The sequence below is a fragment of the Peromyscus californicus genome, unplaced genomic scaffold (assembly GCF_007827085.1).
Source record: "Peromyscus californicus insignis strain IS unplaced genomic scaffold, ASM782708v3 Scaffold_14__1_contigs__length_90479793_seg_2, whole genome shotgun sequence".
Lineage (NCBI taxonomy): Eukaryota > Metazoa > Chordata > Mammalia > Rodentia > Cricetidae > Peromyscus > Peromyscus californicus.
The window spans coordinates 12,837,506-12,861,712 of record NW_026294436.1 but is presented as its reverse complement, the minus strand read 5'-3'; the positions used below and the strand labels follow the sequence as shown (position 1 = coordinate 12,861,712).

General features: G+C 44.7%; 1 protein-coding gene across 8 annotated transcripts in view; it reads left to right on the top strand.

Annotated features, from left to right (window-relative positions):
• Nckap5 (NCK associated protein 5) overlaps positions 1–24,207 on the top strand; it is a 926,583-nt gene that overhangs the window by 797,335 nt on the left and 105,041 nt on the right. For 7 of the 8 annotated variants that reach the window (XM_052736785.1, XM_052736784.1, XM_052736788.1 and 4 more), the window contains 3 exons: positions 6,647–6,835; positions 12,316–16,076; positions 17,219–17,396. In XM_052736785.1, the coding sequence (XP_052592745.1) occupies positions 6,647–6,835; positions 12,316–16,076; positions 17,219–17,396 (4,128 nt within the window). The remainder of the gene's footprint in view (positions 1–6,646; positions 6,836–12,315; positions 16,077–17,218; positions 17,397–24,207) is intronic. The other variant, XM_052736787.1, reaches the window with a different exon arrangement.

Sequence of the window (24,207 nt, the reverse complement as noted above, 5' to 3'; positions counted from 1 at the left end):
ACCTAACAGCAGAGATTTTTTTTGACACAGAGTCTCTGAGTGGCCAGGAAATAACCAAGTAGGCTAGGCTGTCTTGCCAGTGAGGCTCTGTATTCCTGCTGACTCTGTCTCCCTAGCTCTGTGATTATAAGCACACACCACCATGACTATCTTTAAAAAAAAAAGTCTATTTTAATTTTTTGAGATTATAATGTAATTACATCATTTTCCACTTTCCTTTTCTCACTATAAACCCTTTCACATACCCCTCCTTACTCTCTTTCAAATATTCGACACTTTTTTCATTAATTGTTGTTATATGCAAATACATTCCTAAATGTATCAGTACAACCTGCTCAGTCTGTATAATGTTCCTTTATGTGTGTTTTTTAGAGCTGACCATTTAGCATTGGGTAATCAATTCGTGTGCTCCCACTTGGGGAAGGCGATTTTATATAAGTCCTGGAGACCAACTCAGGTTTTCGTGTTAGGACTGCAGTACTTTACTAACTAAGCCGTCTCTCCAACCCACCACATCTTTTTTTTTTTCTTCTAAGTATTTTGCCAGGCAGACTGTCAGACTATAAAACTGTGATTGTTGTCTATAAAAATGTAACTTGCAAATAGAAACACACAGAAAGAACTCTGATGAGCGAGAATAGACTTGGCATGGGTTCTGACATGTTTTCTCCTAATGGGAAGTATCAAACTCTTTAGAAATCTTTCCATCTAAAGTCAGATTTTGAAACAAAGAATTAAGGGAATACTACCCAACATCTCTGTTTAGTTTTACCTTAGAAACTTCACTCACGTGTCATAGACCTCTCATCTGGAGATTTGCTCTCAGAGGCAGTATGGGGCCAAAGTTTGACATCTCTGTGGGCAGATATTGAGCTGCATGTGAGTTTCTGAGTTGTATTTATGGAATGTTGCCTAGGTCATTTTCTTCTTTCTAGCAAGGGTGATGTCACAAGATACACCACCGAAGCAGCCTCGGGCAGATAGATAGCAACACCTTCCTTTCTTGTGTTCTCTGAAATTCAATAACATGTTCCCCAGCTGATAGAGTAAGCAGGAAGTGTCACTCTCTACAGAAGTGTCGTAAATCTTGGCTTTGTCCCCAAGATAGCTTTTTGGGTATTGATTACATATCAAAGTCTCTGAGTAATGGTCAAGGGGCTTTTTATTAAAGCCCACGTCTCAAATTATCTCTCCCACTCTTATGATATATTATGTATGAACTTTTAAAAATTCATGGGCTCTGCATTTTCCCCCTATAGTTGAGGTTAGCTTTATGCTTGTTTGGTAAAATTTTAACCAGCATGGCTTTTAAGTCTCATTGGCCTAAAAAGAGTCACTTAAAAAAAAAACACACACACACAACAGTCATATACATGCATACTGAAAAATATTAGGCTTAAAAAAGGGCATGAGCAGTCATGGATGACTGGATTTTTATTTTTTGCCATATAATTTTATCAGCTGCAGATAATATATTCTGTAGCCAATATAAATATTCTCAAGTTAAATTGGAATGACATTTCAGTAAAATACTGTCACTTTCTACATCTGCAAAGACCTCACAGCCCCTGATCTATACTGTGACCTTAGGATTACGGATCTTGCGAATTGTGTAGTTTTTATTAAAGAAACTCTTGGCTTCAGTCTCTGTGTTTCTATAAATCATTAAACTGGAATTGTAGCTGTTATATTGCATTTATCATAATAAGAATATCAGAGAACATGAACCATTCAAGTTGGCTAATCCAGAATAGAATGAGAAAGACACATTCGTAGCAGAGCAAACTATGCATTTTCCCAATTAAATGGATGTACATAAGATAATGTTGGAAATGAAGCCAGTATGTCCTTTCCACAAAGATGGGATTTAATAATTACCATCATGTGTTTACATTGACAACTGTGCTCAGTGAGATGTGTAGTGTTCTGTGGGTCCCTGAGAGGTTGGCTCCCTATGTGGCCCTTATTGGACAATGTAGCATTATGGCTAAGATTTGAGCTTGGAGTCTTACTTACTTGCCTTGTTGCTGCAACAAACTGCTGACAAAAGCAACTTAAGAGCAAGATGGTTCACTTGGGCTCCCAGTTCCTGAGGATGCAGTCCATCATGGTAGAAGGTATCTCTGCATGGGCAGTACCTGGGTACTTTGCACCCACAGTTAGGAGGCAGAGAACAGACAGGAAGTGGGACTGATGCATGAAATGTGTGCATGGCACAGGATATATTTTAGCCACATCCACCGAAAGGAAGACAAAGGAAGCTGTCTATCTGTATGCGTTTCCAGAAGCTTCTATCAGTCGTCCCCAGGGATACTATGCACCCAGTTTGGGTTATTGTCTGACATAGTTATCTCAGAACTTATGTGCAAAACATCAGATATGGTGGGATCCCAAGAGATGTAAAATGAGGTTATTTGTAAATTTATGATTTAGTTGAAGAGCCTCAATATGTGTGCGCACACACACACATGCACACATGCACTCACATGCACGCATTCATAATATCAACAACACCTAGAACTTCTCAAGTCCATCATATGCTGAGGACCATTCAGCCTTCTCCATTACCTGACGTAGCATGTGTCTCAGTGACCTCCACTAACCAGAAAGGACACTGGGACACAGGGGTTGTGTAACTTTCCTTCCTAGTTCAAAGAGCTAGGATAGGGAAGAGGTCTGATTCAAACCTCAGAAATGGCCTCAGAAGTCAATTGCTTGAGCACAGAACAGCTATTAACCAGAGTGGATAAGGGTGGCTCGTAATAGCAAACATCTGAGGAAAGCTTGACTTTCCAGCCATAGAATCAGAATTCTATTCTACATGCCTTTTAACATACGCCAGCAATGGCAACAGTGTGGCAAGGATGGAGCTTCCCAAATGGAGGGTTAGCTCTACCTGCTCTCTGTGGAGAATCCCTCTCCAGCCAGCCTACACATATGTTCTACTCCCTCTCCAACTCGCTGGTGCTAGAGATGATGGTGAGTCCATAGCAATGAAGATGAGGCAGAGTTATCTTTCAGAAGAACTTATTAGGAGAGCTGTGGGCTCAGAGCTAAAGCCCTGAAATCAGAGAACAGTAAGGGAGTTAGTCACGGTAGGCATCATGCTAGGATCCTAAAGATAGAGAGGCTTCACTCTCTTCTTTTTCCAGAATAGTAATAATTATGGCATCATAGCGTAGACAGTGTGATGAGGTTTTGAAGGGAGAGAGCCTTCAATTCTATAAGATGAAGGGAACTTCCAGTTCTTATAGACTTTATTGCACACATCAGAAATCCTGTCATGGAACTACTAGATCAGAGCCTGCAGTTGAACAAGATCCCCCATATGATTTGTGTGCATGTGAAAAGCATGTATCAATACAACTCTTTGCTTAATCTCTCCTATTACTGCCAGCTTCACGTGGTGTGGGCTGACTTCTCCACCTCCCTGAAGTGTCTTCTATAATATCTCTCTCATCCCTCAAGGTCAACTCTAAGGGAGAACCTGCAGTTTTTCCTCAAGCCTATCCATCTTCTACATTCTAGTCTCCTGTCAATTAATTCATCCTCTAAAAAGCATATGCACTTGGGTAATGCCTGAGCAAGAGGGCTTCTGCTTTCCCAGACTTAGACACTGAGTTGAGCTGTACAAACAGGTATGTTTTTGATAGACAGAATAGGATAGGGATAGGTGGGAAAACCAGAGGAAATCACAACTAAACTGTGGTATCCTGGAAGAAAGAACAAAAAGTCACCAGAACCCATGCAGAGTATGGAAAGCCTTTGGAGATGTTTAGCTCTCTATCACCTGGAAATATGCAGACTCAGTTGCTTCTTGGAGAGTGGGTGAATCTGTTAGATCAAAGGCAGTTCTAATTAACAACTGCCACCAGATAAATCCCGTAACAGAACATGAAAGATTAGGATAGAGACATGGGAAGCTCATGTGATGTTTCTGGAACTTTATATAGGATGAATGTTATATATCTACACTAGCAGAGGCATTAATACTGGGTTATCTCACCAAATGGAACCAGTGAGGGCTAAGGATGCAGTTCAGTTGGTAAAGAGCTTTCCTTGTATGCACAAAGCCCTGGGTTCCATTTCCAGCACCATATAAATTGGGCATGGTGGTGCATGACTTTTAGCTCAGCACTCAGGAACTAGAGGTGGGAGGATCAGAAGATCAAAGTCATTCTTGATGTTGTGGTCTGAATGTGAAGTGTACTCCCCTGTGCCCCCCCCCCCCCCGCCCCAGGAAAGGCTTGTATGTTTTAACAATTGGTTCCCAGCCCATGGAAGGTTGTGGAACACTTAGGAGGTGGACTCTCAGTGGAGGAAATCAGTCACTAGTAGATGTGCCTTTAGGTTTCATAGCCTACACACCACTCATATCCATTCTCTGCTTCTTGAGTTTGGAAACAACATGACCAGCCTTTTGTTTCCTCCACCGCGTCTTCCCTGCCATGATGGACTGTATCCCTCTGGGACTATCAGCCAAAATAAACCCTTTCCCCTCCAAGTCACTTTGTCAGAGAGTTTTGCCACAACAGAACAATTAATTGAGAAACTTGACCACATAGTGAGCTCAAGGCCAGGCTGGGCTATGTGAAGCCCTGTCTGGAAAGGAGAGAGTGAGTGAGAGAGAGAGAGAGAGAGAGAGAGAGAGAGAGAGAGAGAGAGAGAGAGAGAGAGAATGAGAATGTATAGAGCTGGCTGGTTATAGATGTCTATTGAGAAACAAGTATAGACTTACTTTAACTAACTTTATATCTAACAATATAGACAGGCATCACTGGTAGATGATGCTGAGAACTGGATCTGGAGCCATTTCTCCTATCATGATACTTAGTTCCAAATTTCAGCGGGGAGAAATAGGATATTAAAAATTCTTGGCATTTTTTTAAAAGATCACTTAAAAGAGATCATTATGCAGCAAAAATAAAGTATCTGTAGCAAGGCAGATGAAATGATTGAGTGTTATGGTTATTGATTAGTGAGCAAATTAAATGTGCCCTCTGTACCCTGTGAGGGTTTAAGGTTTACCACAAGTACTCTCCTCCCACCCCCGCTACCTGCCTGGCTCTGGCTGGGGTGTTTCTCACCGTCATTTAGAACTGCATTTGCAGGACAGTGATAAGTACTCAGGTACTAATGGCACCCATAAAGTGTCAATAAATTGCATAAGTAAGAAGCCTGACACCTCTGCAAGTGGCACAAAGACAGATGGCTCTAACTGGAGAATTTCAGAGACAAGGCTTTCTAGAGATAGACTGGAGTTAGACGCTAATAGAGAGCTCCTGTTCTCCATCAGGATGATGCTAAATTCATTTAGCCTGTCCGGTCTGCAGAGCTTCGTCTATTACACCTGCAAGGTGGCTGTCGAGATGCACATGGGTGTTTACCCCTCCATCTGTTGTCTGCGCTTCCTGTAGGCCCCCAAGAATTCTAACCACCTGGGCCTTCTGCATGAGGTCCCTGTCTGTGAGCTCGGGGGGTTGTTATCATTCACACAGCCAACCAGACATGAACAGTCCTGTGCTGTTTTACAGTGGAGATCTGCGACCCCTGAGCTTTGTGCCTGCGGCACATGGTGTCTTAAAGGCTGCACAGATAGACTGCAGTGTATATGGTAGCTGACTTAGAATAACCTCCTAACCAGAGGGGAACCTAGGAGTGATATGGTAGGGCTGCCCACTCTACAAATAAAGCCATTGAGAGAAATAAGCACAAGACTACGAGTTTTGTAGCAGTATCTAACCTGAACGGGACCATTAAGTAAAACCTAATGCTGATGCTCTTGAACCCTATAGCCAAGAATGTGTCTTCTTCCATCCAGAGCATCTGGGGTGTGTTGTTTGTTTTGCTCTGCAATGCTGGACATTGAACCCTGGACCTCATATATGCTAGCCAAGTATTCTCCCGCCAACTATACACCCTACCCTGAGTCTTGATTTGATATTGATTTGATCTCTTACCGTATGGTTGGATAGAATGGGAACCTAGTGTTCTGTTAACGATGGTGCTTTGAAATAAGCTGAGCACCTTCTGTAAATCAAATTCTAACTATGGGCTTCCCATCTAGAACCTCATATCATTCCGTGGTAACCGCAGAGCCTCATCCCAAATGCAGTAACATTTGTGCTTGACCATACATACTGTTGCAGTTCACTTTAAAGAGGGAAATGTGGCTGACAAAGCTAAACAATTTCCCAGGAGCCACATAGTAAGAAGCATAGCTAAGGGGTGGAAGGGGGTTAGCTCAGTGGGTAAAGCACATGCCTTGCAAACCTGAAGACCTGGGTTTGGTTCCTAAAACTCACATTAAAAACCAGAAACAAATAACAACCAAAAAACGAAGCATGCTTGTGATCTCAGTGGTGGGGAGACAGAAACAGGTCCCTGAGTCTCATTTACCAGGCAGCCTAGTCTTGGCAAGTTCTAGGCCAGTGGGAAGCGAGTCTCCCAAGGAATGACATCCTGAGATTGTCGGGTGGTCTCCATATGCTTGAGCATACACATGCTTACATACCCCTCCCCCACAGCCCCCCAAACATGTCTGCTTAGTTCCCAAGCCCGAGCTTCTGGCCACTTACTCTAACTGCATTGGGTGTTTACTTCTTCTTAAGCCAGGATTTTGCTCAGCCCTGTCCTGCTTTTACAGGAACACCTCCAGAATGCCAAATCAGGAACCCCCGCCTTGATACACTCTGGCTCGGGGTTAGTCATCCCAGATCACCTCTGTCCTGGAAACAGCTGCAGCAGCAGTGAGCTGTCACTATCCAGCACCTGCAGCGAGTACTCCAGTGGCTCCTCCTACACGTGGCAGGACAGGAAACTCCTTGGGAAAAGGGTAAGGCTCCTGTCAGTCAAGTCAGCCTCCGGGAGAACAGACAGGAAGAGAATCCTGGGCTAGCTGGAACTTGGTCACAGAGGCAAAGAGGGTGCTGGGAAGGAAATGACCATTTGCTAAATGTTTGCCCATGGACCATGGAGACTGCCACTAATCAATGCTGTGGGCTCATAAAACACAAAGCAGGATGAGGCTGTACATCAGAGAACTGCAGAGCAGACAGATAAATTACTGGGACAGGACATAGGGAGCAAGGTTTTGGTGAAAGGGGGAGGGGCTGTTCCTACTTACATGCCAGGAATGTCTCCCCTGGTTCTTGTTTCATTTTTTTTACTCGTGTGTGTGTGTGTGTGTGTGTGTGTGTGTGTGTGTGTGCGCGCGCGCGCACACACACACACATACATGTAATTGGTGCCTATGGAATCTATAAGTCAGCCTTTGCTATCCTTCCTCAGGGCCTGTCCATGTTATTGTGTGAGACACAGTCCATCTCTGATGTGGAACTTGAACTTGTCCATTTGGCTGCTCTGGCTGGCTGGTGAGCCCCAGGGTTCCACTGGCCTCGGCTGCTTCAGCACTGATATTCCACCCCCAGCTTTTCTGTTTTGGTTCTGGGGATCTGATCTCAGGTTCTTGTTCTCATACGACAAACGCTTTACTGGCCAAACCATCTCCTCAGCCCTTTTCCAGGAGGTGAGACAGTCACTCCTGCAAGAGTGCCTCCCATCTGCATGGAGCTCACAGGGCTGCAGAAGCCCCTGGGCAAGCTTCCTTGCATGTTGGAACCAGCCGAGTCTTTCAAACTAGCTGTTTTAGCAGCTCCCCGACGTTCAAGGAAAGCAAAGTGCACCAGGATGGGAACTGCAAATCTGGGTATTCAGGGGTGACTTTTCTACAGTTTGGAGGAGTTTCAGCCATACTTTCAGCAGTTTGGAAACCGAGAAAACTCCAGAACTCATAGACTCTGCTGGTGAGGGAGTAGCTTTGTCATCTGCTGAACCAGAGCTCTGAGAAAGATTTCCAGCTAGCACTTTGAGGCTATTCCTCTAGACTCGGGCTTCTAATGCAAAGCAGAGCGCCAGCTGCATTATGTAAATCGCTCAAAAGGAGTAGTTCAGAGTTCTGAATAATGGCTGCCAGGGCCCTGGCCAAGCAGAGGTTTTCTTCTCTCGCTGTGTTCCTGAAAGTTATCGACTCCCATGAGCCCCTTGGAGTCTCATGATGTCTCTTTAAAGATTTGTTTTATTTATGTGTGTGGTGTGTGTGTGTGTGTGTGTGTGTGTGTGTGTGTGTGTGTGTGTGTGTGTATGTGGGTATATGCATTCACTTTTAGCCACAGAGGCCAAAAGAAGGCATTAGGTCCCTTATAATGAGAGTTATGGGTGGGTGTGAGCCCCCTCCCCTTGATGTGGGTGCTGCGAGCTAAACCTGAGCACTCTGAGAGAGCAGCAGTGCTCTGAAGTGCTGCGAAGCCTTCCTTTCCACCCCCTTCGCACTGCACTCTCCTACTGCTTCCCCCTCTCTCCAGTGGTCTTTTCTAACTTCCTTTATTTGTGTGTGTGTGTGTGTGTGTGTGTGTGTGTGTGTGTGTGTGTGTGTGTGTGTGTAGGTGCACATGTATATGTGCATGCTTGTCTGGAGGCCAAAAGACAGCCTCAGGTTGTTCCTTGGGAGCCTTCTACCCTTCTTTCAATTTATTTATTTTTATTTTTGAGTCAGGACCTCTCACTGATCTAGGACTCTGGAAGTAGGCTAGGCTGGCTGGCTGGCCAGCAAACCCCCGGGATCCACTTGATTGGCACTAGGATTAAAAGAACCCACTAGCATGCCCAACTTTATTTTGGCGTTCTAGGGATCAAATTTGGGTTCTCATGGTTGCATGACAAGAACCATCTGAAAATTATACCTACCCATCTAATAAATAATTGGTGGGCATTCTCCTAATTAGGGCAGTTTTTGATATATAAAGGTAATCTCTCCCCTGAAACAGGAGAAAAAAATGCTTTAACATTCTTTAGGGACACTCAGATGGCCATCCAGTTATAATCCAAGTGTACCTGTGACAGTTTACAGCCTGTGAGCACTCACAGCATACACTTTTAATCTCAGGGTCCCAGCAGCTCTATCTGGACCCTCGAGACATTTTAAAGTTATATTATTTATTTAGAATTTCTACAGTTTGTGCCTAGTGTCAGGTGTTCATTTAGTATTGGCTTACATAATAAATCACAGGATTCTGAACAGGAACACATTGTTAAATTATATAATAATAAATGTGTAACAGCTTTTTTGAGCTCACAACTGTTTTTTAAATATCATTTGTTGTAGAAAAGCTTGTATAAAATCCACTAGCCTGTCTCAACAGGGAAATCTGGCTCTTATAGATTCAGTTACTACCATATGTGGCCTACTCTTAAAAGTAAAAATGAACAAAAATTAACTCATTTAATGCTAATAACATATTTAAGGTTCTGGGGATCAAACTCAGGTCCTCGTATTTACACACGCATTCTCTGCTGACTGAGCTATTCTCCAGCCCTGATTCTCCCCAGTTTTCAGTTAAGAAAACCCAGGTTCTGAGAATGTGAATATCTGACCCAAGAACCCAGTAGTGCATGGTAAAACCAGGCATTAGTTCTAGAATCTTCACTGTTAATGGTTCTGTTATCCGGGCCTTGTTGAGTCACCCTCACACACACAGGGGTTGGACCTGTTATTGGCATGGAGTTATTCCCACAAACACCAACAATCCTTTCTACTAAAAAATAAATAAAATTTAACACTTTCCTGCCAAGGGATAGAAAGGTAGTAAGGACATAAAACCCTGCACCTAGTATCAGAAGCATCCTTCAGTCTTCTGTGCTGCTCCCTAAGAACTCTTGTCCAACTTTGTTGAACAAAGAATGTAGCAATTTCAGGAAATGGCCCGACCATGTTCTCATGTTCTCATGTGCCCCTGCCAACTTTCAAGACTGATGCAAACTTTTCTCAACTCATTTACCAGTGTAACCTCCCGTGGGAGACTTAGGGGGCGGGGATGTGGCCTGTCTCATCAGGAGATGCACAGCCTCTGGCTTAGTGCTGTATTAAAATACAGCATGAACAGGCTCTGGATGGGAGAGGTGGGTGGGCAGGAGCTGAGCTTCCCTTCTGGGGGTTAAACAGATCTGCCACTGTCAGGCTCTCGCAGAGCCCTGTCTTCTGGCTTCTCATCTCTGCTGTCAGTGTGACTCCCGGGACCATGGGAAATCTTAGAAACACACACTGTGGAAGCCCCTTCTCTATTCGACCTGGAATACCCCAGCTCTCTGATGGGATTTCTTCCAAAGGAGCTTTGAATGGTGCAATTTCCTAAAATTAAAGAACAAAACTCCAAGAGGAAAAGGACAGTGTCAGCAAATCACATCAGTGCGCAGCAGCTCCAGGCACCGGAGGGTTTGCTGAAGAAAATAAATAATTGGACTTCAAGACAAATAAATGTGTGTGTTGGAGATAGCAAGAGTAAATTTCATGAAAATGGCTTAGATATAATCCAGTGTCCACAGCTTACCAAACAGCTCATGTTCTGATGGAAGTTGTTGGTACTTTTTAATGTCTGCGTTTAGTTAATATTCAGACTTGTTGGCAGGGGGTAGCTGGTATAGAGATCCTCTGAAATAGCCATATTTGTTCCTGAAGTCATCCACCATTAGTCATTTTGAAAGGTCCCCGCAGGGCTAGAGAGATGGCCCTGTGATGAAGCATGTATATTGCTCTTGCAGAAGACCCCGTTCAGTTCCCATCAGCCACATTGGACAGCTCACAACCACCAGCTCCAGGGACTCAAACACCCTCTTCTGGCCCCTAAGAGTACCTGTACTCATGTGCACATACCCACACACAGACACATACACACACATACATGTGATTAAAGACAAAATTATAATTTCTCAAGCAGGTCAGCTAGTTTCTTATTTAAACTCTGAAATGCCATTGGAGCAATGTATTAAGTATTAAGAAAACGCATGATTTCTGTATAACACCAGATAATATAGAAAGGAGACTGGAAGTTAAGCTAGATGTAGGGATACAGCATCCAGATGAAGAATGCAGACTCCAGAGCTGGCAATTCAAGTTCATATTTCACTCTTGCCACTTTGGAATGGAAACAAATTTGACAGGGTTATATAACGTTACAGGAAGAAAAAAAAAAAAAGCTTGAGTCCAAATGTTTGCTCCAAATCTTCTATCTCTGAGACCTGTCACAGAGCAGGCTTGCTGGACCTCAGAGTCCCACAGCAAAGTGAAGAAGTCCCGGTGTCTCTCGTGGTGGTCTGAGGATGCAGCTGAAGCGGCATGCCACTGGTTTCTGTAGAGCAGGTGCCCAGTGCACAGTGGCTTTCTCCTTTGCTTCTCTGCTTCTTGTTGCCAATTCTGTGAAAAAAAAAAAAAAAAAAAAAACCACAGAGGTGGGGAACACTGTCTTTCACTGCCCATCCACTTCTTTAAAATAAGGCTGGCATTTGAGTAGGTGCAAGGGCAAGAAGTTGACCTGCTAACGTCAGTAAAAGAGTAATTGCCACGGGGATGGGGCTGCCTATGGCCGGTTATTCAGGTCGATATGCACACACTTCTATGCAGGTGAGTGGGATAACTTCAGACCCTGTTCCCAGACATTCACAGAACTATCAAATGTTCCAGTGGCATGGTGACTTGTTTCCTCTCCTGGCTCCTTCCTCTGCTGTGCCTGACCTCCCTACAGTGAGGCTGGATTGTCTTCTGCCCGTTCCCTAAGTGCAACTTGGGCACACTTTCCTGACTTATGTCCTTGACCATTCTGTTTCTTCCGCCTGGAAGACAGTTCCTCACTTAGAACTTTAGGTAAACCCACATGTCATTCACAGACTAATTAAATTAAAAAAAAAAAATCAGCTAGGTGGTGATGGTGCACGCCTTTATTAATTCCAGCACTTGGGAGGCAGAGCCAGGCAAATCACTGTGAGTTTGAGGCCAGCCTGGGCTATAGAGTGAGTTCCAGGACAGGCACAAAAACTGCACAGAGAAACCCTGTCTCGAAAAACAAAAACAAAAACAAACAAACAAACAAAAACCAAACAAATGACTTTCCTGTATACTTCTCACCATCTCTCCAAATAGACCCCTAGGTCCTTCTGTGAATCTCTAGAATTTCTGCCCTATTCCCACTTCTCATAAGTGTTTTCTTGACATAGAGTCAGCTGTGCTAAAGGCCCCTCACTCTAGTTCAGTTTTCTACCCTTAAAGGCATAGTTGTTACATTCCATTTCTTTATTTCACCATGACGCTCAGCACAGGATCTTGCAGAATCAATGTTTACTGCATAGTTAGCATTGTACAAACTGTGTTTATATGTGAATATTTATCACCCACTTACACAAATTAAATCTACTGAGGGGCTTTTCCTGTGTTTATTTGAGGTCTGTTTGGTTCAATCATCTCTGATATCTATTTTTCTTTCCTAGCAATCATCACAGAACTGGGATAAAAGACTGAATATCGATTCGTCGCTCCCGAGTGGCTTTGCCAGCCCTGCCGATGAACTACCTCCAACCCGTATCAAAGAAAGCCACATTTTGGAAGGGCTGAGGAAGCTACAGAAGCGGAAAGTGTTACTGGAACCACCGTCCGTGATAACCAAGTGGGGTTATAAGGATTGCATGAACTCCAATGAAGGGATCTATTCTCCAGGAATTAAAAATAGCAACCTCAAGGAGTCTCCCCACTGCCAACCACCTGGCCTGGGGATCCCCTGCAAGGACCTCCATCTTTCCTTCACATATGATGCAAATTCTCACGAGAATACAGATGAGGAGTGCCTACCCTCAGCTTTGCTACAAGCAGCTCCGAGCCAGGGCCACAGGATGCAGGGCAGTAAATTAACCCACAGTGTTTCAGACAGTCTATTTAGCTGGGAGCCACATGGAAAATATTTTTCAGAAGGTACAGCCTCAGTGTATACAAGAGAAATGCCTGAAAGGCTAGTTCGTTGTGCTAGCCACTGTCCCTTGGAGAGGAAATTGTGCCCCAGCATGCACCTGCCCTGGGTGCCGAGGGACAGGGACCCACATGGCCATGGTCATGGCTGCGTGGCCCTGACCCTTCAGCTTTCAGACACTGATGACTGTGACACCCTAAATGAGCTGCACATAGAGAGCAGTGATGAGAGAAGCCCTTCAGACCTGTCCCTGACGGGGGACACTGACAAGTCCATGGAGAACCTCGAGGTGGGATCGGGAAAGTCTGAATGTGGCTCTCGCGATGTGGAGGAAAAAGATTGTCTCACCCACTTAGAGACAAAGCCAAAGACCTTTAGTTTCATCAGGCAGCAAAGGGTGATCAAGAGGACCTCTTCAGAAGAATGTGTCACAGTCGTATTTGATGCAGAAAATGGAGAGCCTGTTGAATTCAGCTCCCATCAGACTGGAGTTGTCACTGTGACCAGGGATGAAATTTCCATCAACTCCACCCCTGCTGGGCCCTCAGAACTCACTCAACTTTCACCTCAGGGAATTACTCATTTACAGCCAGGAGCTACTGCAAGAGACTGTCCTTTTCGGAAGAGACCTGAAGAGGAGACTGAGAAAAACATTCCAAAAGACGAGAACAGTATTCCCACGGCTCTGACCGACTCCTTTGGCTCTCGAACTATAGTAACTCAGAACTCCCCACGACCATTTCTCACCAAACCAACACAAAGCGGAGCCTGGCAGAGTAATTCTAGACCTGGGGCAAACACGGGTGTCTATGCAAAGCAAGGTCTGACGAAAATTCCTTCCAGAGCCAAGTCTTCGCCTCAGAAATCAAAACGGGCGGAGCCTGTGCCCGCCATGCTTGTCCCCTCCAGTGCCCTAGTGACTCTTGAAAAGACACCAGCATCCCCTCCAGGGAAACTTGCACCGTGCACAAAGATGGAGAGCCCTGGTTCTCTCCGTGACGCACAACCAGAATCACACATTCCGAACCACCCCACCCAGCTTCCTCATGTCCCCATTAATGTTTCCAATAAGAAGAACTGGGTCCAATGTCCCAAGAGTCAGACTCCAGGGATCCAGTCACAGCATCTCAAGGGGAGTGGTGACTGTGGTGAATCCCCCATGAAGGCCAAACGCTGTGGCTCTGGGCCAGAGTCAAGAGTGAGGTCTCCCTCCCCTCCACCCCCTCCAGGAAGGTCAGTCTCCCTCCTGGTCAGATCCAGTTATGACCATACACCACTGCCATCACCTGCCAGACCTGAGACTAGAGGCCCTAGGGACGCTGTAAGTGCAGGGTTGAAATCTCCACTGTTGAAAGGATCCTCTGTTCCTGTCATCTCCTCCAGTCCAGCTGTGTCAGAACTGCAGAAGAAGAAGCCTTCTTTGGCCTCCAAAAAGCCTGCCTTCCCTCCAGATCTTCCCCCTACAGATGCAATGGTGCACACCCAATACCCTGAACATACATCCTCTGGCTCATTTGCTGTGATGGCTCCAGGGCCTCCAAAGGTCTCTCCAAAGAGAGGCATCTCCAAACCTCCCCCTCACCAAGCACTTGGAACCACACACATGGACGCTGAGTTGCAGACACCCAAGACTTGTCCTTCAACCTATGAACTCCTAGAGGGAGCATCCTCTAAAAGCCTGTCTCCAGGGAGAAAAGGACAGTTGAGTACCAGCTCTATGATACCCCACAGGCCTTCCTTCTCAGGGGCGAATGAGTCCTTGACACCTCAGGTTAACAGTCCCTCCCCATCTTCCTCATCCTGCAGAAACCAGGACGCATCACAAAGCCGTCAAAACCCTCCGGAGAAAGGACCGAAAACGCGCCTCCCGATAGGACTCAAAGTTCTCATGAAGTCTCCTCAATTGCTCAGGAAAACGTCCATGGTGCCAGGGAAACAAGAGAAAGATAGTTTAAATGAAGCTTCTAGAAGTTCTGTGGCTTTGAACAAGTCTAATCCCGAGGACTCTAGAGACCCAGCAAGTCTGGAGGCCTCAGGAGAGGAGAGAACAATGGCCTTGCTGGGTCCACAGGGTCTGGACAGTTTAGCTAGAGGGCTTCCTTTCGAGTCAACATTACCAGAGTCATTGGAAAGCAGCATCTCCAGAGCCGATGGAAGAGATGGAGTGGAGAGCAGATCCGTGAAAAGATCCTTCTCCTCCAGCAAGCCACACCTAAAGCCAGCTCTAGGTATGAATGGAGCCAAAGCTCGGAGCCAGAGCTTCAGCATCCATTTTGGAGAGAAGCCCTCCCAGCCCCCAACAGAAGGACCAGGCAAGATTCGAACTCACATCATTACCAACACGGCTGAGAGAGGCAATTCCCTCACCAGGCAGAACATCTCCATGGAAGGGTCCCCAAGCAAGACCCCCTCTGTCTCCACATCTGATAATCTTCCCAGTGTGGGAAGGCCCCTGGAACAGTCCTTTTCCAGGCAGGGTTCCCTCTGCAGCACAGGAAGTTCTAGCAGCCAGCATGGAAGCCCAAGCAAGTTACCTTTGAGGATGCTCACAAGGCCGGAAGAACTCCCCACCCCTGGAGTGGGAGACCAACAGAGCTATACCCAGGAAGAATGTCCTGGGGTGGATGTAGTACGTGAGCAATCTAGCAGTGACCACCACAGGCATCCATCCACTCCACCAGACTGCCCTCAATCCCTACACATCCCAGGGAGGATACAGCATCCAGGCAATTTAGAAACAAGTGGGATATCCAAGCTAGAAACTTCTGGACGCCATCCAGAGGCTTCTCCCACCGGGCCTGGTATCGTGAGCCCAGAAGCCCCCCTCACACCCTCCATTGAAGAAAAGGTCATGTTGTGCATTCAGGAGAATGTGGAAAAAGGCCAAGTACAGACAAAGTCCGCCTCTGTGGAAGTGAAGCCCAGGGCAGGGCCTTCGTTCACCAGCTGGTTTGGTTTTCGGAAGAGCAGGCTTCCAGCTCTCAGTAGCAGGAGAATGGAGACCTCCAAAAGTAAAATGGAAAAGAAAGATACAAAACTGAAATCAGAGAGGAAAAAGGAGAAGAAGAAAGCCGAGGTACAATCCAAGCTAGAAAGCGAACTGAATAGGGGCACCAAGGCGGGCACCAAGGCGGCGGATGGTCGGAGTTCAGACGGTGGTTTGCTAACCACACAGAATCTGAAAGCATCACAAGACATTTATAATGAAATGAAGTTGGAGCCAAGAAATAGACCCAGCCCTGCTGTGTGCTCGACAAAAGACTCCTTCATGACAGAACTTCTAAACAGGTAACACACTGGAACAGAGAAGGGCAATGTCAAGGGGTCCCCCTGCTCCCCCAACCCAAGAAGAGCTGTTTACTTCCTGATCGTTAAATGTCAGCCAAGCATCGTCTCCATACACACAGATAGTGTGATCTCTCATACATTAGCTATAATTTAAACAGTGAAATACAAGTTAGTAATAAAATGATAATTTAGTTCATGTTCCTTTCTTAACCAAGCCAATGGTCTTTGAAATTAAAGAATGGTGAGTTACATCCAGGTTGATAGCAATTCAACCCACACCAGGCACCATGAATGTATCCACATTGCATGAAATGGAAGAAAATTACACACACGTTTGAAAGCATGCCGGTTTCATTGATCGCACTGAGCAAATGTATACTTAGAACTTTCCAGAAGTAATTACTTTTCCTGCCGATCTTAAGCCAGAAATGTATTTAGCAATCACCCTTTGGCGTTTTATATTCTGTCCCTCCCCAGAAGCAATTATAAAAGTAAAATAGAGGCTATGGGGAGATGTCTCAGTCAGTAATGTGCTTGCCTTGCGAGCATGGAGAAACTCCATCTTCAGAATCCACATAAACAAAAGCCAAGCATTCTGACATGTGCTTGTGATCCCATTGCACAGGACGTAGAAAGAGACAGACCCCTAAGCTTCTCTGGCCAGTCAGCATAGCCTGCTTGTAAGTTTCAGGCCAATGAAAGATTCTGTGTCATAAACACAAGGTGGATCTCAAAGAATAACACGCAAGAAGTCATCCTGTAACTTCTGTGTTGTGTGTGTGCATGGGTGTGTGTGTGTGTGAGTGTGTGTGTGTGTGTGTGTGTGTGAGTGTGTGTGTGTGAGTGTGTGTGTGTGTGTGTGTGTGTACTGTGTAGACACCAGTGCACACAAACCTGTTTGTATGTGCACACATAATAAATAGTGTAATAAAATGAGTTATTATCCTTGCAAATCTAAATTGACACACTAGTGAACTATTTGAAGCTATTTTTGCTCAGGGCTAGAGAGCAACACTTACCACTGAAAGGTTTAAAGACGAAGAGCCACACTGAGGTTACCTTAGACATTAAAGGGCTGGGGAGAAGAGTGTGATTGAAAACGGCCAATGTAATTTATCAGAGGAATCACTTTCTACCTGCAGAGTTGATAAGAAAGCGGCTCTCCCGACAGAAAGTGGATCAAAGGGTGTTTCCTGCAGGAGCGTGTTAGAGGGCACCTCCCAGGGCTCCTGTTTCGCCAGCAGCTCTGTCAGCACTCAAGGAAGTCAAAAGAAAAACATCAAAACCAAAGTCGATATGGAAAAACCAAGAGAATCCCTGGTAAGCACTTCTCCATGCTGGCTAGAAAAAAATGCTTAATTCTGAGATGGTCTGGTCAGGGGAGGGGGGGGGTGGCCATCTGAGAAAAGACTGTTTTTAATCTCTTTCTCCCCCCACCCCCTCCTTCTCTCCCTCTCTCCCTCTCCCTTCTGTGCTGAGGTGTATGTGAGTATGGATGTCCATATGCTAACACGTGTGTGGAGCTCAGAGGACAACATCTGGTGCCAGTCCTCGCCTTCCACCTTGAGACAGGAGCTCTTGTTCATGGCTGCATGCAGCAAGCTAACTGGCCCACAAGGTCCCGTGGTTCTCCCGGTCTCCACGCCCCGCCTCCATCTAGCAGGGATTACAGACATACACTACTATGCCCATCTTTATATGGCTACTGGGCATCCCAACTCAGGCCCTCATACTTCCATGGCATCATTTTAGCCCCTGAGCCATCTGCCTAACCTGAGAAAAGAGACTTTTTAAGGAGAAAGAAACTCTGACAGCTGCTACAGGCGGCAGCTAAGCCTCGGGTCGGCGTGCTTCCGTCGGGGAGTACCGCGCTCTTCAGGTCTCTCTTCAGACAATGCTATAATCTCGGTCCATGGCCAGCCAGGGATGCTGGCAGTGACATCCCAGCACGACACCCAGGGCTGGAAGTTTGTTTTGATGATTCCAGTGTCAACAGCAACAAAGGAGGAGCAGGATGGGGCTTACAAACATGCCAGATGACTTGAGTGTGGACTACTTTGATGGTTTAAGTGCTGTTTATTTTTTATGAAAGTTGTACATAAAAGGTAATCCTACAGAGATAGAGAGTAATGAGCTATGTAAAAATGGTGGGTTTTTTAAAAAAATATTTCCCCAGGATAGACTAGTTTCATGTGATAGTCTTCCAGTTTCTTCAACATTGTACTTATTCTCCTTACAGTTCATTATATGCTGTGATTGATTTCATGATTCTTTCAATGTTCCAGTGGATATGTTTTATAGCACCTAAAACAGCAAAATATTCCCGATATAAAATGCTTTAATCTGGGACTGGGGAGATAGTCTTTGTCATGCAAGTATGACGACCTGAGTTTGGATCCACAGCACTCATGTAAAAATCCAGGCACGTTGGCAGGCTACTATAAGGCCGGCCCTGGGCAGGTAGACACAGGAGGCTCCCTGGAGCTCACTGGTCACCAAGTCAACCTCCTTCAGTGAGCTCCAGGTTCAGTGAGAGACCTGGTCTCAAAACAAATAAAGCGGATAGTGACTAAGAAAGACATCCAACATTAATATCTGTCCTATATGCATTTGCAACCATATGTACGTGTATACACACCCTCACAGACTTGTACATACACCCCCAACACACACACACACTCACACACACACACTCACACACACACACACACACACACACACATACACACACACACACACACTATAAGCTGGAAAATAATTGAGAAAGACACACAATGTTGATCTATGACTTTACCCATGTATGCATACCCACTACAAATATTCACAGATACAAATTTGGGGGGAAGTTGGGGTGTTGTAAGAGAACAGATTCTAGCAGCAAACTTGATCAATGTTCTCAAGTTGCTGAAGCTTCACTGTGCTCGGGTGGGGGTTTCACAAGCACGTCTGAGACAAACACACACTGAAGATATTTCTTCTCAAAAACATTTTCTCCATAGAGCTCTAAGGTCTTTCTTTCAAGCTGACTTTGTTCAATGCACTTTTTTTCCCCTTTCCCCACATTTTGGTTCTTGGCTCATATGACATCATACCTCCTTTGAAGACATCGATGTCCCTTGCATTATAAAACCACAAATTATAAGCATATCTGAAGCTGCCCTTGTAGTGTCACTGAAAGGAAAGAGAGAAAAGGAGCGTGGAGAAGCGTGCAATATGCTGGAAATTCAATCCTACTGATGGAAGGCTCTGATAGCCCAGCCGAGCCCCTTATCACAGGCACTCCATTTAACTAGGCCCCATTTAATATGTCTCTGACAGCTTAGGGTCTATCTCCACTGTACAGAAGGACCAAAAAACAAAAAACAAAAAAAAAAGAGCCTGTGTTGAGCTTTTACAATTTCATTTTTGTTTTCTTATTACTTCCTAATGCTAAAGTAATTTAGCATGCTTTCCTTCCAAGTCTGAAATCATTCGCAGGGGAAGAGTAGGAACCTCTGCCCTTCCCATGTATCTGCAGGAAACACTCTTAATATTTTCTGTGAAGTACACAGATTACCTAACCAACCCAAGTCTACAAAATCAATAGGGATATGCTAATTTTTCCCCTTAGCCAAGAGAGGAAATTAGTCATACTGAGAAGGCTTTCAATATAAAGGAATATTATTAACCTGGATAGATGACCAGCTTTGTCTGTGTGTGTGTTCATGGTTGGGTCTCCATCTCCATCTTGATTGTGACAGGGTCTCTTGTTTTCTGTTGTATAGTGTAGACTAACTGGCCTGTCAGCTTCTGGGAATTCCCATCTCAGCCTCCTATATTATCACAGGCACACTAGGTTTGCAGATTCATTCTACTGTATCTGTGTGGTTGTGGCTTCTGAGAATCCAAACTCAGTCCTCGTGCTTGGGAAGCAAGCATTTTTACCCACAGAGTCATATCCTCAGCTCCTCATCTTTTAAAAATATAAAATATAATGTTGTTACTTTTTTCTTCTGTTCCCATAACCATGTTTGTGAATTGGGCTAAGATTACTAAGTTCAGGAAGGACAATGCTATAGTCTCCTTTGAGATTGAGTAAGAAGTAGCAAAGAAAGCATATTTATCATCCATTACCATCCCATGTAGGAGATTAGATATAAAATGAAACATATATTCTGATACCATTGCTTATTACTGTGAATACCCTGGAACCTTTTAAAAGTCAGAGTTCAAGGGAATCCTCCTTCTCCAGGGCTCAAGGTACACTTGCCCTCTGCTTACTTTAAAGTGTGTTGCAATGTTCTCATAGTACTTGTTCAGTCGGAGACAATAATGACAGATAACCCCATAGATGTCACAGCACGGTTGTGAATCCACACGCTACTGCATTGTCAAGGAAACAAACGCTAAGTCAAGGGTTTTCTTCTTTCTGCCAGCCATGGCATTGAATCTGTAGCCTCACACACACCAGGCAAGCAGCCTACCCCTGAGCAATAGCTTCAGACCTAAAAGAGCTGCTCTAAAACCTCCCAACACAATGCAATACTAGTCTTAACTCTTCAAACAGTGAGATGATATTTATTCACAGGAGTCCAGAAGGCATTTTAACCATCTCAGTGTTTAATGATTATCTTTATTTCCTTCCTGTTGCTGTGATAAAAGCAACTTAATGGAGAAAGGATTTATTGTAGCTCACAATTCCAGATTATGGTCCACTGTTTTGGAAGGAAGTCAAAGCAGGAACTTAAAGCAGCTAGTCATATCACATCCATGGTCAAGAGCAGAGAGAATGAATGCAGGCATGCTCACTTCATCGTCTGCTTGTGCTCAGCTTAGTTCCTCCACTCTCAAACAGTTCCATACCCCCTGCCTAGGAAATGGCACTGCCCATAGTGGGCTGAGTCTTCCTACATCAGTTATTTATATTAAGACAGTCCCCCAACAACATGCCCACAGGCCAACCCAACGTTAGTAATCCCATATTGAGACTCTTCTAGGTGATTCAAGGTTGTGTCGAGCTGACAATTAACATTAACAATCACTGGTGATAATAAAACAAAGATTATTTCCATTTTTTTTATATATTCAGCAAATCCCTTTGTTTCACAAACCACTTAGCTCACCGCCCGGCCGCATACTCCTTTTTAATATAGTTAAGATAAAATGTGTAAAAGTACCAGCCATGCTTCACCAAAATAAATCCTTTTCTCTCCGTAGAGCTTTAATTAAAGGCTTATGTCCCCACATCTGCCATCATTTGTAGGCCACTTAGCTCTAATTTTTTATGTAATTTAGACCAGGGGCCATGTTACTTGGTACTTAAAATGGTTTTATATGTTTAAATGAAGGGCGGGGAAGACATCCCCTAGAAAGACTAGCCTGGGTGTGCCCTGCTTGCTGGCAGCTGCGAGTTGTTCCTTCCTATGGGTTGAGATCATTTTTCTGAAGAGCAATATTAAAGACAGCACCAGGCTCTTATTTAACACCTCCAGACAAAAATAAAAATCATTAACAAAGTTGAGGGGATCACACACCTCCATGGGGCATGGGAGAGAGATGGCCATTTTAATGCCCATGTGTTAATTTAAATGATGGGATTTTCTTTCCTCAAGTGTCACCTCTTCTGAAGAAAATCACATCTGCTAATAAAAAATCATCAAATACCATCCCATTAAGATGGGACCGCAGAGATGAAATAGCAGAAAATAGTACCATAATTACACAAATGGTTATCATCTTATTAAGTCCTGCAAAATGTAATAATTTCAGCATCCTTAATTGAATGATTCCATTCTAAATGCTGTTTTGATGCAAATAAGCAGCTTGTACATTTGCCTTCCCCTTGCTGGGTTTTCTAAGGAATGAGCTATCCAAAGATATCTGCTCACTCGTTTTCCAAAATCATGGTCTTTGGAGGGAATCTTTCTCTCTCTCCCTCTCCCTTTTCCTCCCCCCCACCCCAGTGTGTATCCCCATCTGTCCCATGATGCATTGTGGAGGTCATAGCACAAACCTAGGAGTCAGTCCTTGCTTTCCAGAACTGACTTTCAGGCAGGATGTTTTCTTTGTTGTTCACAACCCAAGAGTTTCTGAGGATTCTCCTTTCTTCCCAACCCATCTCCCCACATTAGTATTAGAATTACAGTCACTCACACAAACATGTCTGGTTTTTGTGTGGATTCTGGAGATTTGAACTTGGGCCCTCACACTTTCTTGGCAAGTGATTTTACTTACTGAATTGTTCTGCTTAGCCCTCAAGTAGGTTTTGATATAAAAATGTTGTTTACTTCAGAAGACCCTAGAGCCATTCACAGAAGAAAGATGTACAGAATTCCAAATGAGGAATCCCCCAAATATATAGTTTAATCGCATGTGTCTATCAGTCGATGGTGGGTTGTGGTATTGCTTTTGCCTCTTGTGACTTTTGCAAGCTCATTTCCTCCTGCCCTTCTGGAAGTTGGAATTAGTCATGATGGAGACAGTGACATTTACTGGTTGCATCCTGCAAGCTGATATCTAAAGCAGAACCCCACAATGGGCATGGATCAAATAAAGATGCATCTTTAGAAGACAAAGATGCCAGCACTTGGGGCCTGAAAGTTAGCTCAGTCATTAACATGCTCAAAGACCTGAGTTCAATTCCCAGAACCCACATAAAATGCTGGGCATGGTAGCATGCACTTGTAATCCCAACATTGGGAAGGTAGAGATAGCTGGCCGGCCAGCCTAGCAAAATCAGTGAGCTCCAGGCATGTGAGAGTTCCTGTCTTAAAATGAAAAAGCTGGCCAGTACCCAAGGAAGGGCACCTGGACTCTTGAGGTTGACCTCTGACCTCCACATACCACACTTGTGCTTCCACACGTGAGTGCACATGCATGCACACACATACACGAACATATGCACACACACACATCCACACACACACACACAAACACACACATACACACACACACACACACACAGAGAAGAAGGAGGAGGAGGAGGAGGAGGAGAAGAAGAAGAAGAAACCCATATTTAAACCACGGTTGTTGGTCAAAAGCCACCTTGCACTATCTTTGGCAAATTCCTCATCGTGACCTAGAGTTTTCTCACTTCCCAGGAATGTTCCCACATCCCACCTGCTGCATGATCAGGGATAAAAATTAATTTAAACTGAAGCCTATGAAAATATAATTAGGAAGAGAATATGACGCCAAAATAAAGTATGCTCCTGACTTGTGTAGGCAAATAGTTTTAAATAATACATCCTCGGTGTGCACTAAAATCTATTTGTGTAGATAAGTAGAGCTGAGGATGAGCCCTTCTCTCATACTGCCCTTTCCTTAGCTTGGGTTTCAACAAGGACACCTTTCAAACCCACCAGCCCTACTCCCACCCCTTGGGTCATTGGCCCTTTATAGATCAATAAGCCTAGAAAATGGAAGGAACTCGGGGCCTGTCCACAGGGCCAGGGCCTTGGGTGAGACTAGAGCAACATGTAGCACAGTCATAAAGTATAAATAATTGTTTTTATCCCACTAAGTGTGAAAAACTAGGAGGTCGAAAATAGGAAGCTAAATCTAACCCCCAGGTCAGCATGCAGGCAGGTGACTTTCTACCTCATTTGGTGTAAAATAATGGTGGTATCACAGTCACCCTGAGCCCCTGAGCAGATCTTCTCACAGTTCATGCTGTTGCTGCCGGCTGCCCCAGTGAGCAGCTCAAATATGTTTTATAGGAGCTGTGATGGAGGTTGACCTCAGGTCTCTTGATATTGAGACCTTGTCCACACAGTTGTAATGGACTAGAAATTTGAGACCATGGCATTCCTGTAAATGAACACCAGCCTGTAGTTAGGTTTTCTGTGCTCAGATCTCAGCTCCTCCATTTGGATGATGATGTACCATCCCTACTGCTTTGGGGTGCATCTTTCTGAGTTGGGGGCAGCACCATTCCCTAGCATTAGGCCAAGCATTCCAGGCCTATGTGTAAAGTCTTTGCAGAGCTCCTGCCACAGACGGTGTAGGTGTTGGCTGGTTTTGTTTATTTGTATGTTTGGGGGAAGAAGACCACATGCATCTGTGTGTGAGCATGCTGGAAAGGCTAAAAGTCAACCTTAGTTGTCTGTCCTTTGTCAGCATGAACACTGGATTGTTTGAGACAGGCTCTCTC